We start from the raw sequence: 12,315 nt of genomic DNA, 5'->3' as shown, positions 1-12,315 counted from the left end.
TCTTGCCCTACTATCACCTCCCCAAAGGGTTAAGCTGAAATCCTTAACATCCAAGCTCATCCTCCCACCCCTAACCCAAGCCTCACTCCCACTGTGCCGAGTCAGGTCCATCTTGATGGAGAGGTTGAGGTTCTCAGAGCGGAAGGCCCGGTAGGAGTCATGAAGCTGGCCCAAGGGCACTTCAGGCAGGAACTCGGGGGCCCGCAGAGTGACACCATGATGATCATGGGGGTTCCCATGGCACAGCCACTGCAGGTCCAGTGTCATGCAGAGGTCAGGAAGATGAAGGAAGCAGCAGTCGTCATACCTGCCTCACAACAGAGCCCCAGCCCTTAGTGCCCTTGTCACTCCTTCTCTTGCCTCTTCCCATCTCCCTCCACCTGAGTCCCCTAGCCCACTGAGCCCCACCCTTTATTCCACTCACTTAGAAGCTGTTCTCACGTTGATATCCAAGTCACCCTTGAACACAAACTGACCAGGTTTCCAATGAAAAGACAGGTGGCTCCACTCCCAGTGCATATTTTCAGTTGTGTTGTATGGATCCTATAACCACCCCCAAGAATTTGGTGAGAGATGGATAAAAAGAACACTCTTATCTCCCAAATCAATACCCTTCTCTCTTCCCTCGTGTGCGCAAGCCTAAATTTACCATACCGTCCGAAGAGAAACATACTACCATGGTCCCCTCACCTCAGTAGCCAGCTGATGCAGGTTTGTCTGTTCAATATCCATGTACCAGTCCCCATGGAATAGAAGACGGCTCTTATCCCACCAGGGCAATGGTGGGCTGGGGTCAGCTGAGGGCTTGGTCAAGAGGTCCACACATTGGCCAATCAGTGTCCAGGCTGGATCCCAGCAGGGGCCCCATACTACCGTGTACTGGAAGATTTCCGCTGCAGTAGAGGATCAAAGGCTACAAATTATTATATAGCCTCACTCCTCTCTTCCTCCTTCACCCCAGAGGGCCTCAGTCCACCTCCCATCTCGGCCATTACAAATGTCCCTTAGCCAAAACCAACTGCCCTTCTCTACTTACAGTGGAAGTCATGGTAGAACTTGAGTGGGGGCATGTTCCTCTCTACTGCCATGTTACCCCATGGAAGCCCCAAGTGCAGGATTTGACGCCGACGGGAGCAAGGCTGACCACTCTGCTCAGTGCCCACAAGTCGACCCATCAGTCGCCAATCACGGATCTCAAACAGGTACCTTGGATAATCTCTGATCCGAACTGTTATTATGGGGAGGATACATGCTGGCTATTCAGAGAACTGTCTTGCACTCTCAGGCATTTTTTTTGCCTTGCCACTACTTTTACCCATCTATATTTATAAAATCAATTAAGAGAACAAGGCCTTGCAGTTGGCAGCAGAGCTGAAAAAGGAACAGTGACCCGGGAGCAGAAAGCTGAGGTCTTAGCACTAAGATCCAAGAGCCACAATAACCTTAAAAGATCCCTGTGTTAGCTGTCCCATTATGTTAGCCAAGCAGTTGGGTGAAAGTCAGGAACAAAGAAAGGGAAGGAGAGCCCCACCCATCTCACTTATCCAAAAACAACCACAGTTCTCCATTACAGGGAGCTCTCTGGAATCACACAGAGAGCTCGCTAGAGTTCAAAGTGCAAACATATGGATTTGCAAATAAGGGAAATACTACTTACCTAGAAAGGTCTTGACACTGCACTTGAGCATGCGACACCACTGAATGACAAGGTCTATTCCCTCAGCAGGAAAAGGACTGCTTGGATCAAGCTCTCGAACCTGCTCTACCACACGCTCAGGCCCATGGAAGGAGGCATCTGCCAAAGCCACCAGCTCTAGCCCTGCCAGGCTCCAAGTGAGCAGTGCCCGGCGCATTGGTGTGTTGCCATAGAGACGCCGGGAGCGCTGTATGTAGATCTCAATGTTTTTGCGTTCCAAAGAAGCATAGAGTTCCTCAATTTTTCGGGCGGGCAATAACTCCCCATGCTGCTTCCGAAGGGCAGCCACTTTGGCATCCAGTAGCTGCAGCCTTTTGGCACTCTCCTTACTTTCATCCTTCATCAGTTCATAGTTATCATGAAGTTTTACCTCAAATATGTCATCCAGAAAAACCCATGAAAAGTGCTGAACCTTTAAGAGTAGATCAGGTGGAAGTGGGGCAGGGCTTAGAGAGGCCCAAGCCTGAGTCCCTCGATGCAGCCCCTTCAGCCATTTCTGAACTCCTACAGCTTCATCTAGAGTTTGAGAGAAGTCATACTGATAAGGGAACTCCACTGAGACTGAGCCAAGGGAGAGGAGCCAAACACGGTTCCGGAGGGTCTGCAGCGCAGGGAAGGGGTTCCGATGGAGGATCATCTCTTCCAGCTCAGGTAGAAGCTGCACCTCTACCTCCTTAAAGTTGAAGATACTATTGCCGTCAAATCCAGCAGCCAGCTCTGGGCAATAAGCCTGCAGAGAACCTCCATGACGGCTCAGTGACACACTTTCTGCAGCAAGGGTAATGAACTTGTCCTCAGCCACAAAAGCTGTCAGCTTGGCTGTATTCACCTCCAGTGTCAGGTTTAGCAGTCGCTTTGGGGGGGATGGTTTTGGGGGATGGCTTTCTAGCTCAGAAGTGGTCCCTGTAGTTTCTACTGCAAGGGATGGAACAGTCTCAGGAAACATGGTGGCTCTTAGTAGGTCTCGGCACTGTAGGGTATCCAGGACATGCTGGTACAGGTACATGTGATCTGGGGGACTCCAGAGTAAAGTCAGCCCTGCACCACATTGAACCTTTAAGGAGCAAAAGAAAAGGATCTGTTACTTACCATGTCCCCAAACAGTAGAAATGTCAGGGATTATTATACATGCATGCCTGAGTTAAGGACCATCTCCACCCATCAGTCTTTCCTGAGTACCTACATGAACTATTCCCTTGCTTTGTTCCCATTAACACAGTGGTTCTCAACCTTCCTAATTCCGCAGCCCTTTAATACAGTTCCTCATGTTGTGGTGACTCCCAACCATAAAATTATTCTCATTGTTAGGCGGCACCTGTGGCTCAAAGGAGTATGGCGCCGGCCCCATATGCCAGAGGTGGTGTGTTCAAACCCAACCCCGGCAAAAAACTGCAAAAAACAAAAACTTATTTTCATTGCTACTTCATAACTGTAATTTTGCTACTGTTATGAATCATAATGTAAATATCTGACATGCAGGACAGTATCTATATTGTATGAGAGTAGGGGCCAATTTTTTTTTTTTTTTTGGAGACAAGAGTCTTACTATGTCACCCTGAGAGTGCTATGGAGTCACAGCTCACAGCAACCTCCAACTCTTGGGCTTAAGCGATTCTCTTGCCTCGGCCTCCCAAGTAGCTGTGACTACAGGCACCTGCCACAATGCCTGGCTATTTTTTTATTGCAGCTGTCACTGCTGTTTAGCAGGCCCCGGCCAGGTTCGAACCCACCTACCTCAGTGTATGTAGCTGGTGCCCTAACTGCTGAGCTACTGGTGCCAAGGTGGAGCCAAGTATTTTAATTCTTTGGTACCTACCACAATATATACAGCAGGTACTCAAAAAATCATCTGCCTTTGTTTCTGCTCATGAGTTATCCTTCTCTTAATAGCCACACTCTATTAAACACTACAACTGGCAACAGAAAACATTTCATGAATTGACTGCATCTTGACTTAATTCTCAAAGGGTGATATAAAGTACTGATTTACTGGTCACAGGCTAGGCACCACAGTTCACTGAGTAGGGCGCCAGCCACATACACCAAGGATGGTGGGTTTAAGCCCAGCCCAGGCCTGCTAAACAACGACAACTGCAACCAGAAAATAGCCAGGCATTGTGGTGGGCACCTGCAGTCCCAGCTACTCGGGAGGCTTAGGCAAGAAAATTGCTTAAGACCAAGAGTTTGAGGTTGCTATGAGCTGTGATGCCACGGTACTCTACCAAGGGCGACACAGTTAAGACTCTATCTCAAAAAAAAAAAAAAAAGAATGAAACATTGTTGTGTTGACTTGTGTGATCAGTACTTTTTTTTTTTTGAGACAGAGTCTCACTATGTTGCCCTCGGTAGATTGCCATGGCGTCACAAATCATAGCAACCTCAAACTCCTGGGCTCAAACTATTCTTTTGCCTCAGCCTCCTGAGTAGCTGGGACTACAGGCACCTGCCATAATACCCAGCCACTTTTAGAGATGGAGTCTCACTCTAGCTCAGGCTGGTCTGGAACTCAAGAGCTCAGGTGATCCACTCACCTCAGCCTCCCAGAGTGCTGAGATTACAGGCATGAATCACCATGCCCACCCTACAACAACTGACTTATATAAAGTATGAAAGTATGCCTCGGCTGGGCGCAGTGGCTCACGCTTGTAATCCTAGCACTCTGGGAGGCTGAGAGGTAGGAGGATTGCTTGAGCTCACGGGTTCAAGACCAGACTGAGCAAGAGTGACATCTTGTCTCTACTAAAAATATAAAACACTGAGGTAAGAGGATCGCTTGAGCCTAAGAGTTGGGGGTTGCTGTGAGCTATGATGACACCATGGTACACTATCCAGGTGTCAAGAGATTCTATCTCAAAAAGAAAAAAAGAAAGTATGCCTCAAGAAAGGGAAAAAGAGTCCTTTTCAGTTTGAAAAACAAAGCCAGTTCTAAACAGCTAAGTGGACAGAGAAAATTAGAATTCCAATCTCCAAAAAGGAACTTCCTTTTTTTTTTTAAAGAGACAGCCTCACATTGTCGTCCTTGGTAGAGTGCCAGTGGGTCACAGCTCAAAGCAACCTCTAGCTCCTGAACTTAGGCGATTCTCTTGCTTCAGCCTCCCAAGTAGCTGGGACTACAGGCACATGCCACAACACCTGGCTATTTTTTTGTTGCAGTTTTGCCGAGTCGGGTTCAAACCTACCACCCTCAGTATATGGGGCTGGTGCCCTACTCACTGAGTCACAGGCACCACCCCTGAAAACAAACTTCTTCAGTTGCTAAAGGAAAAATAGCCTAAGCTCCTTCCTAAGGTCTCATGTCCATATGATACCCTGAGGAGAAAGATATTAGAAACCACCTCAAAAACTTTCCAGGGCCTCCACCTTCAGATTTCTGTTAGCCTTCTGATGAGCTAAGGGCTTCAGCAAAATCATTTAAAAAGGTCCTTATTTTTCATAGATATACACTGAAATATTTATAGTTGAAATTATGTATATCTGGTACCTGCTTCAAACCAATCCCAGAGCCAATGGGCAGAAGACTGGTAGGAGCATAACTGAAACAAGCTGGGAACATGAAAGGTTATCTATTCTCCCTACTTTTTTTATGTATTTCAAATTTCACAGAAAATTTAAAATACACAGAACAAGCCAGAAAAAAATAAAGAAGACCAGGACTAGGCACAGTGGCTCATGCCTGTAATCCTAGCACTCTGAGAGGTGGATTGCATTAACTCAGGAGTTCAAGACCAGCCGGAGTCAAGACCAGTGAACCCCCATCTCAAACCTGTCAGGCCTTGTGGTGGGTGCCTATAGTCCCAGCTACTTGGGAGGCTAAGGCAAGAAGATCTCTTGAGCCCAGGAATTTGAGATTGCTGTGAGCTATGACGCCACAGCACTCTACCCAGGGTGACAAAGTAAGACTCTGTCTCAAAAAATAAATAAAGACCAGGTATCATATTTCTCCTGAGATGAGTCAAAGGTTCTAAAGTGAGGGAAAAACCAGCCCAGCCCCACCTCCCCACAGGAACATTACCTCCAAAGAGCGGATGCTGCTGTGATAGGTGACAGAGAGCATAGAGAGGCTAAGCACTGGAGTGGGGATATCAGGAGCCTTGCAACAGGGCTGCATCTTCTCCGTGACTGACTTCACCAGCGCAAGCACAAACCCTTGAATCCCCACAGTAGAGGTCTCAGCACTGCCCAGGACAGTCAGTGTGTCCAGTCGTATCTCTGAAGCACCTAACATCCAGAAAGTGTATCAGCCTTGGTTCCCAAGTAGCAGCTTTAGTTCTCACCCTCCCTTCTTTTTTATTCCCTTTTCTCTAATTATCTTTATTCCCTAAGGCTCCTTAAGTTCATTCCTCAGTTTAGGAAAATTTTCCCTTTCCCATCTTAATCTAACTAGATCTGCCAAAGACAAATAAGTCCCCTAACCCTAACTCTTACAAATTGTGCAGAGATACTCTCTAGAGGTAAACACACAGGGAAGCAAAAGCTACAAGGATCTCACTTTCCTGATCACATCAAAACTAAATCTTTCTTTTATACGTCTTGCTTAATACTTGCCTTTCGTAAGCCCTTAAGAAGTATCAATTAGGCCAATATTTATGTAAGACCTTCCAGCACCTCATGCCTCTACTTTAGCAAAGTTCCAGATAATCAACTTCATTGAGAAGGAATAGACTGAACCAGCATAATCTGCTTAGGTTACACACTACTGTGGACAGACCCCCATCCCACTTACCGACCAGGGCAGACAGGGTGAACAAGTTCATGTCCTCCACCTTCAAGTCCACCTTCCATAGTAATGACACAGAGTCCCCAAAAGATGATTCCCTAGAGACAGCTGACTTCCCAGATTGAGGACCCAACAGGGATAAGATACGAGAGAGACACTGAGCACAGGTGTCTGATGCTTCTACCTGAAGTCCTCGAATGGTACAATCAAGAAAGAGAGTATCTGACTGGGTGCTAGACAGGCCCAGAGGCTGGTTATAGCTACCCTAGAAAAGAAGCAGATGGACCCCATTAGAAGTATGCAAGAGCACAGTTTCATAATGCTTTGATGCATCACTTGTTGCCAACAAGATGCTCAATGCTCTGAAGTATGACAGGATGAGAAAGCTATATGGACCCCTACTCACCAAAGCCCTCACCTACCTGTAATGTGAAGGAGTCCAGGACAAGGGCCTCACCCCAAACATGCATATTAGGTGGATGTGGTGCCCGCTGAATGTGGGAGTCACTGCCCACACGCCAGCAGAGGTGGTCCACAGTTAGGACGCCCCGCTGATGGATGCTCTGTGGCCTGAGACGCTGGTAATCTGAACAATGGTGTAAAAAGAAAGTTCTGTGGAGGCACTGTGGCCACCAACTGCATTTAGCTCCTCAAATGGACAGATTCTTATTCATTTTCCATCCCAGTGCCTTACCCAGAGAGATGGAATTGAATCCCAAGGCAAAAGGTGGTGTATCTTCAAGCTGAATGGAAATGTTGACATTGGAGATGGAAGTGCTAAAGATGATGGGAGCCAGGATTTGGGGGAAGGTTCTGCACAGGGACAAGACATCATTGTTTGATAAGGAAAGAATTGCAGTTTCCTATCATGGGACAGATTCCTGAAGCTCTCAACATTACACTGAGAACTTAAGAGTTTTGTTGTGATTCTTAGGATGGGATACAACTAGAAGATAAAAGGCTGAACTCACTACCTTGCAGCTACTCTCAATGGTAATCTGGAGGAACCCCAGAAAGATAACAGGTTGAACCAATCCTATGAAATTGCCATTTTTATAAGTCAAATATGGTGAACACCAGTAATATTGTACGATTCAACCTAACAGAACCAAGAAGCATCCCTTCCAAACCATGACCTATAAGATCTCTATGTAGCACAATGGAAGGCTACAGAGACAGAAATGGCACTGCCACCTTATCATCTAAGGTAGACAAGATATATTTTGCCATTTAAATTCAGTTCAACAAATGTTTATTTTGTGTAAAGTACTGTGCTGGACACTGAAGACACAAAAACAAAGATGACATCATCAAGAAGTCTTATCTAATGGGAAAAATACATATTTAACATAAGATACCACTTGGGACCAAAAGAATCCTAGAGAATCTTAAGTTCATTCCTCATCTTAGGGAAAAGGTGGCTGATGACTGATAAGATGGCTGCTGAAAAAGATCAAACTGACCTTTTTTTCCTTTGCTGAAGAACAGGTGAACTAGACCCCTGTGTCTCCAGTGCTAGCATGTGTAGCCAGTGAGAGAATTCCCGGTGCCGGTAGTGAATAATACAAGTGTTCAGAACCAAGGAGGCTGAGAAGTCGATGGTGGTCACCTGGAAATGAGAAGACCAGAACTGTGGGCTTGGTTTTTATTTCATTAACTAATGCAGTGAAGTAGAGAGAGAACAGAAAAAGCAATAATTCTTGGCTTGGCGCCTGTAGCTCAAGCGGCTAAGGCACAAGCCACATACACCAGAGCTGGCAGGTTCAAATCCACCCTGGGCCGCCAAACAACAATGACAACTACAACCGAAAAATATATATATATATCCGGGCATTGTGGCGGGTGCCTGTAGTCCCAGCTACTTGGGAAGCTGAGGCAAGAGAATCACTTGAGCCCACCAGGAGTTGGAGGTTGCTGTGAGCTGTGACACCACAGCACTCTACCAAGGGTGACAGCTTGAGGCTCTGTCTCAAAAAAAAATAAAATAAAAGAAAGAAAGAAAGCAACAATTCTTGGTACCACGGTCATCACACCTGCACACTAGCCTTGAGGGAGCTGAGGCACACAATGCGCTGGCGACTCTGGGACAGCAACAACCCATCTGTAAGAGCCCAGAAGTCAGATCAGAGGGAGCCCTGTCACCAACATTTGTGAGTTGGAGCTATTTTCTCTCAATATGTTCCCACCACCCCCCTCCAGTTACACTGATATTAAATTAAGAAGACCATATGGAGGATGAGCAAAAAGAATATCTAGTCCTCCCTTTCTCAGTACCAGTACCCCCACCCATGAACCTTCCAGTAGGAGTTCGGTGCTCATCTGTGCCATATCAGAGTTTGATGTGAAGCTTCGAAGGGGCAATTGATCATCATCACGGTTATACAGGAAATGCAGCAGCTTCAGCGTCCAAGTCAGGTGCCTGGACCAAGACAAATTCTAGCTCAGAAAGATGTGGAATGCCATTCCTACTTCCCTTCTTCTCACAGATAAACTCAGTGCAGCTACCCTGTTTCCCCGAAAATAAGACAGTGTCTTATTTTAAGGTATGCTCACAAAGATGCGCTAGGTCTTATTTTCAGGGGATGTCTTATCTTTCCTGTAAGTAGGTCTTATTTTCGGAGGATGTCTTATTTTCGGGGAAACAGGGTAATAGGCAAGTCATAGAGATCCCAGCATACAGCTCCCAGTATCTCTCCACACTTCTGAGTCAGGAGAGCTCTCACCTCTTTTGACTATTCATGGACAACACCACACTTGTATTCTCCATCTTAACTTTGACCTGGTCTGGCAGCTGCTGGAAAAGGAACAGGCCAGGCAGAGTAGGCTCAACCAAGTTCTCTATCACCTCTGAAAATATGAACAAATAACATGTGAGCCATCAATCCTGTACAATCTCAATTCTCCTGAAATTCCCTGCCCACTATGGCCAAGTCCTCCCACATACAACAGGCTAAGCAAATGCCCTAGCAGGGCCGTACAGCAAATGTTCCAGAAAACTAGGCACTTGCTATACTTCCTTGTCCAGACTCTAAAAACATAAATAGTATGAGAGGGCAGGCTGTTATAATGAAACGAATATGAACTTTAGGGCCAAATAATTTAAACCCCATTTTTACTGATGACTAGCTATATGAGCTCAGTCCAGTTCCACAGCTAACCTCCCTCGGCTTCAGTTTCCTTATTTATGAAATGCTGAGGACTTAGTGAAAGAACATACAGTTATTCCTCAGTATCCTCAAGGGACTGGTTCCGGACCCCCACATACATCAAACTCAATACATCTGAAGTCCAATAGTAGAACCTGCAGAACCCATATATAGGAAGAGTCAGCCCTCTGTTTCTTCAGGTTTCACATCCTGTGAATACTTTACTTTCCATCCGCATTCAGTTGTGAATGCAGAACCCATGGATACAGAGGGCCAAATATATTGAAAAAAATCCACGTAAGTGGACCTGCACCGTTCAAACCCATGTTGTCCAAGGGTTAACTGTATATAAAACATAATAAAGGTCTAATTCACAACAGATACCCACTAAATATTAGTTATTTTCGTTTAACACAAACAGATGCCCTATTTCCTCAAACTATCCTTAGGGTCGAGCCCATGGTGACAAATTATTCATACTTAAATGAGCAGTGAGACCACTCTGTTTTTCACTTCCAACATAACCCTTTAGAACAAGAAAGCCAAAAAGTTCAATGATTAGGGCTTTACCTGAACAGGGAACAGGCTTGGATGCCAGGCTTGGGCCCTGGCACAGAAGCTGACTCTGGAAGAGGCCTTCATGCAGTTCAGCATGGAGTGTCCACACATCTACACTGATAGCCTTCAGATGCCTACTGCTAATGCCCACTTTTAGACACAGGTCTAAGGCCAGTGAGAGCTCCACTAGGCAGGTGTCCTCCTGTAGGAAGGATAAGTCTCTAAGGTGGGTGTGTATGGAGCTTGGGGAATTTAAATCAAAAGGTAATGGTCTGGAACACCGAGTATTGGCTCAAGGGAACCCTCTAAAGGACACAGAATCTAGAATGTGGCCTCTAAGCTCCTTTATACCTTACACCCAGGAGAAAATGAGGTATCTGAATGACCATGGAATACTTACCAGCTGACCACTCTTAAGAACTTTACTGTTGACCTTACATAAGCTCATCTCACAGATTAGCCTGAGAGAAAAAAAATAATTAAGAGCATTTGGCCCCATTCCTCACCATTTACCTCCAATCAAGTTCCATTAACTAGAAGGGACAAGGCGAGCGGAAATGCCTTATCTTAGCCTCTCCTCAAATTGCACCGAAAGAGAACCCAACTCCTTGATAAGAGGCCCTGACATCATTTGCCCTGAAGCAACTTTAAGTCAAGAATGGGACTACCAGACCTTCCTCTACCCAGCACTTACCTTTTCCCATCACTGTCCAAAAGAAATCTGCTTCTACTGATCTGAATATGCCACAAGGATTCAGAGGTATCCACCTTGAGAACCATGATGTTTATAGCATCTACATGAATGGAAAACAGCTAAAAGAAGCAATGATAAATTAATGTCAAGGCACTGCCCCTCCTTTTACGGCTAAAAAAGAGAAGCAACTCTTACCATTATGCCCCCAAAATAGTAGGAAAATCTACCCACACCTCCAAAGCCAACCAGCCCAAAGTACAGTCCAGGATAGTGGGAGAAGTAGTCTCACTTGGCAAAAGATCTTCAGTAAGGATGGGCTGAAGGACAGTTCCTTTTGATCCACCCCAGTGCTCTGGGAGAATGGGGCAGATAGGCCAGAGACTTTCTGTAGGTCCGTTCTGATACGTACTTCTCCAAAGCACAACGCCACATAGTGTCTGCCCAGAAGAGAAACCTCACTGCCACCAGGTCCATCCATTCCACACCAATCTCCTTCCCACCCTCACATTCATTCTCCCATCCTTCCTAAAAATATAGTTCAAATCACAAAGGATAGTCTCATAGCAGTTTTCAATATCTTTTTCACAAGGTAATGGCACACCAACTAAAAGGGAGACTTCAACAAGAGCTTTCTTCCCTCCTTGGCTTATGTAAGAGGCCTCTGTAGAAAAATCTCACTCTCCAACCCCAACTCCAAAATATTCCCCAAGAGCAAAGTGAGAATACAGGGTACTCACGGCAGATCATGGCTAAGGAGTTTGCTGGAAATCCACAGGTTATCAACTTCCTAAAATAGTATTAAAGAAAGCTTTGTACACTAGCAGATAGGTAAGCAATAGCAGCTTGACAAGCCAACAATCTTGGTGCTGAGCTCTAGATGAAGTTCCTATAGGCACTTCCACTGTATTTGTGCCATTACATTGTCACTGCTGCTCTGCTCAGCACTTGCCTGATGTTAGTTGAACTTGTCTAAAATGCCTCTTTTATGGGTATGCTGCCCTCTAAATTAGAACAGTAAGGCCTTCTATTTCCTGTTATCTTTCTTCTATGCTTTACTTCCATATCTTTTTTATGTGCCCTGTACACTCTGTGCCCTATTAAAAAAATTTGTTTTTTTTTTTTTTTTTGAGACAGAGTCTCAAGCTGTCGCCCTGGGTAGAATGCTGTGGCGTCACAGCTCACAGCAACCTCAAACTCTTGGGCTTAAGTGATTCTCTTGCCTCAGCCTCCAAAGTAGCTGGGTCTACAGGCTCTCACCACAATGCCCGGCTATTTGTTGTTGTTGTTGTTGTAGTTGTCATTGTTGTTTTAGCTGGCCCAGGCCAGGTTCAAATCCAACAGCCTTGGTGTGTATGCTTGGCATCTTACCCACTGAGCTACAGGTGCCACCCCTATAAAAATTTTTAACTGTAGCCGGGCATTGTGGCGGGCACCTGTAGTCCCAGCTACTCGGGAGGCTGAGGCAAGAGAATCGCTTAAGCCCAGGAGTTGGAGGTTGCTGTGA

At 45.8% G+C, this 12,315-nt stretch overlaps 1 protein-coding gene across 5 annotated transcripts in view; it reads right to left on the bottom strand.

The window, feature by feature from the left end:
- Window positions 1-12,315, bottom strand: part of BLTP2 (bridge-like lipid transfer protein family member 2) — a 37,737-nt gene that overhangs the window by 23,692 nt on the left and 1,730 nt on the right. For 2 of the 5 annotated variants that reach the window (XM_053570451.1, XM_053570452.1), the window contains exons 3-20: window positions 11,549-11,598; window positions 11,101-11,248; window positions 10,812-10,930; window positions 10,518-10,578; window positions 10,130-10,319; window positions 9,137-9,260; window positions 8,708-8,832; window positions 8,447-8,514; window positions 7,877-8,022; window positions 7,108-7,226; window positions 6,836-6,999; window positions 6,420-6,678; window positions 5,709-5,914; window positions 1,658-2,750; window positions 1,037-1,228; window positions 691-893; window positions 425-543; window positions 87-307 (exon numbers count right to left, since the gene is read on the bottom strand). In XM_053570451.1, coding sequence (XP_053426426.1) covers window positions 87-307; window positions 425-543; window positions 691-893; window positions 1,037-1,228; window positions 1,658-2,750; window positions 5,709-5,914; window positions 6,420-6,678; window positions 6,836-6,999; window positions 7,108-7,226; window positions 7,877-8,022; window positions 8,447-8,514; window positions 8,708-8,832; window positions 9,137-9,260; window positions 10,130-10,319; window positions 10,518-10,578; window positions 10,812-10,930; window positions 11,101-11,248; window positions 11,549-11,598 — 3,607 coding nt within the window. Of the gene's footprint in view, window positions 1-86; window positions 308-424; window positions 544-690; window positions 894-1,036; window positions 1,229-1,657; window positions 2,751-5,708; window positions 5,915-6,419; window positions 6,679-6,835; window positions 7,000-7,107; window positions 7,227-7,876; window positions 8,023-8,446; window positions 8,515-8,707; window positions 8,833-9,136; window positions 9,261-9,630; window positions 9,696-10,129; window positions 10,320-10,517; window positions 10,579-10,811; window positions 10,931-11,100; window positions 11,249-11,548; window positions 11,599-12,315 lie in introns of those variants that run through there. The other 3 variants (XM_053570453.1, XM_053570454.1, XM_053570455.1) reach the window with 3 other exon arrangements.

Source organism: Nycticebus coucang, chromosome 18 (assembly GCF_027406575.1).
Source record: "Nycticebus coucang isolate mNycCou1 chromosome 18, mNycCou1.pri, whole genome shotgun sequence".
In the NCBI taxonomy this organism is placed as follows: domain Eukaryota; kingdom Metazoa; phylum Chordata; class Mammalia; order Primates; family Lorisidae; genus Nycticebus; species Nycticebus coucang.
Note: the sequence above shows the minus strand (reverse complement) of the source record. Positions and strands in the feature narration are given on the sequence as shown.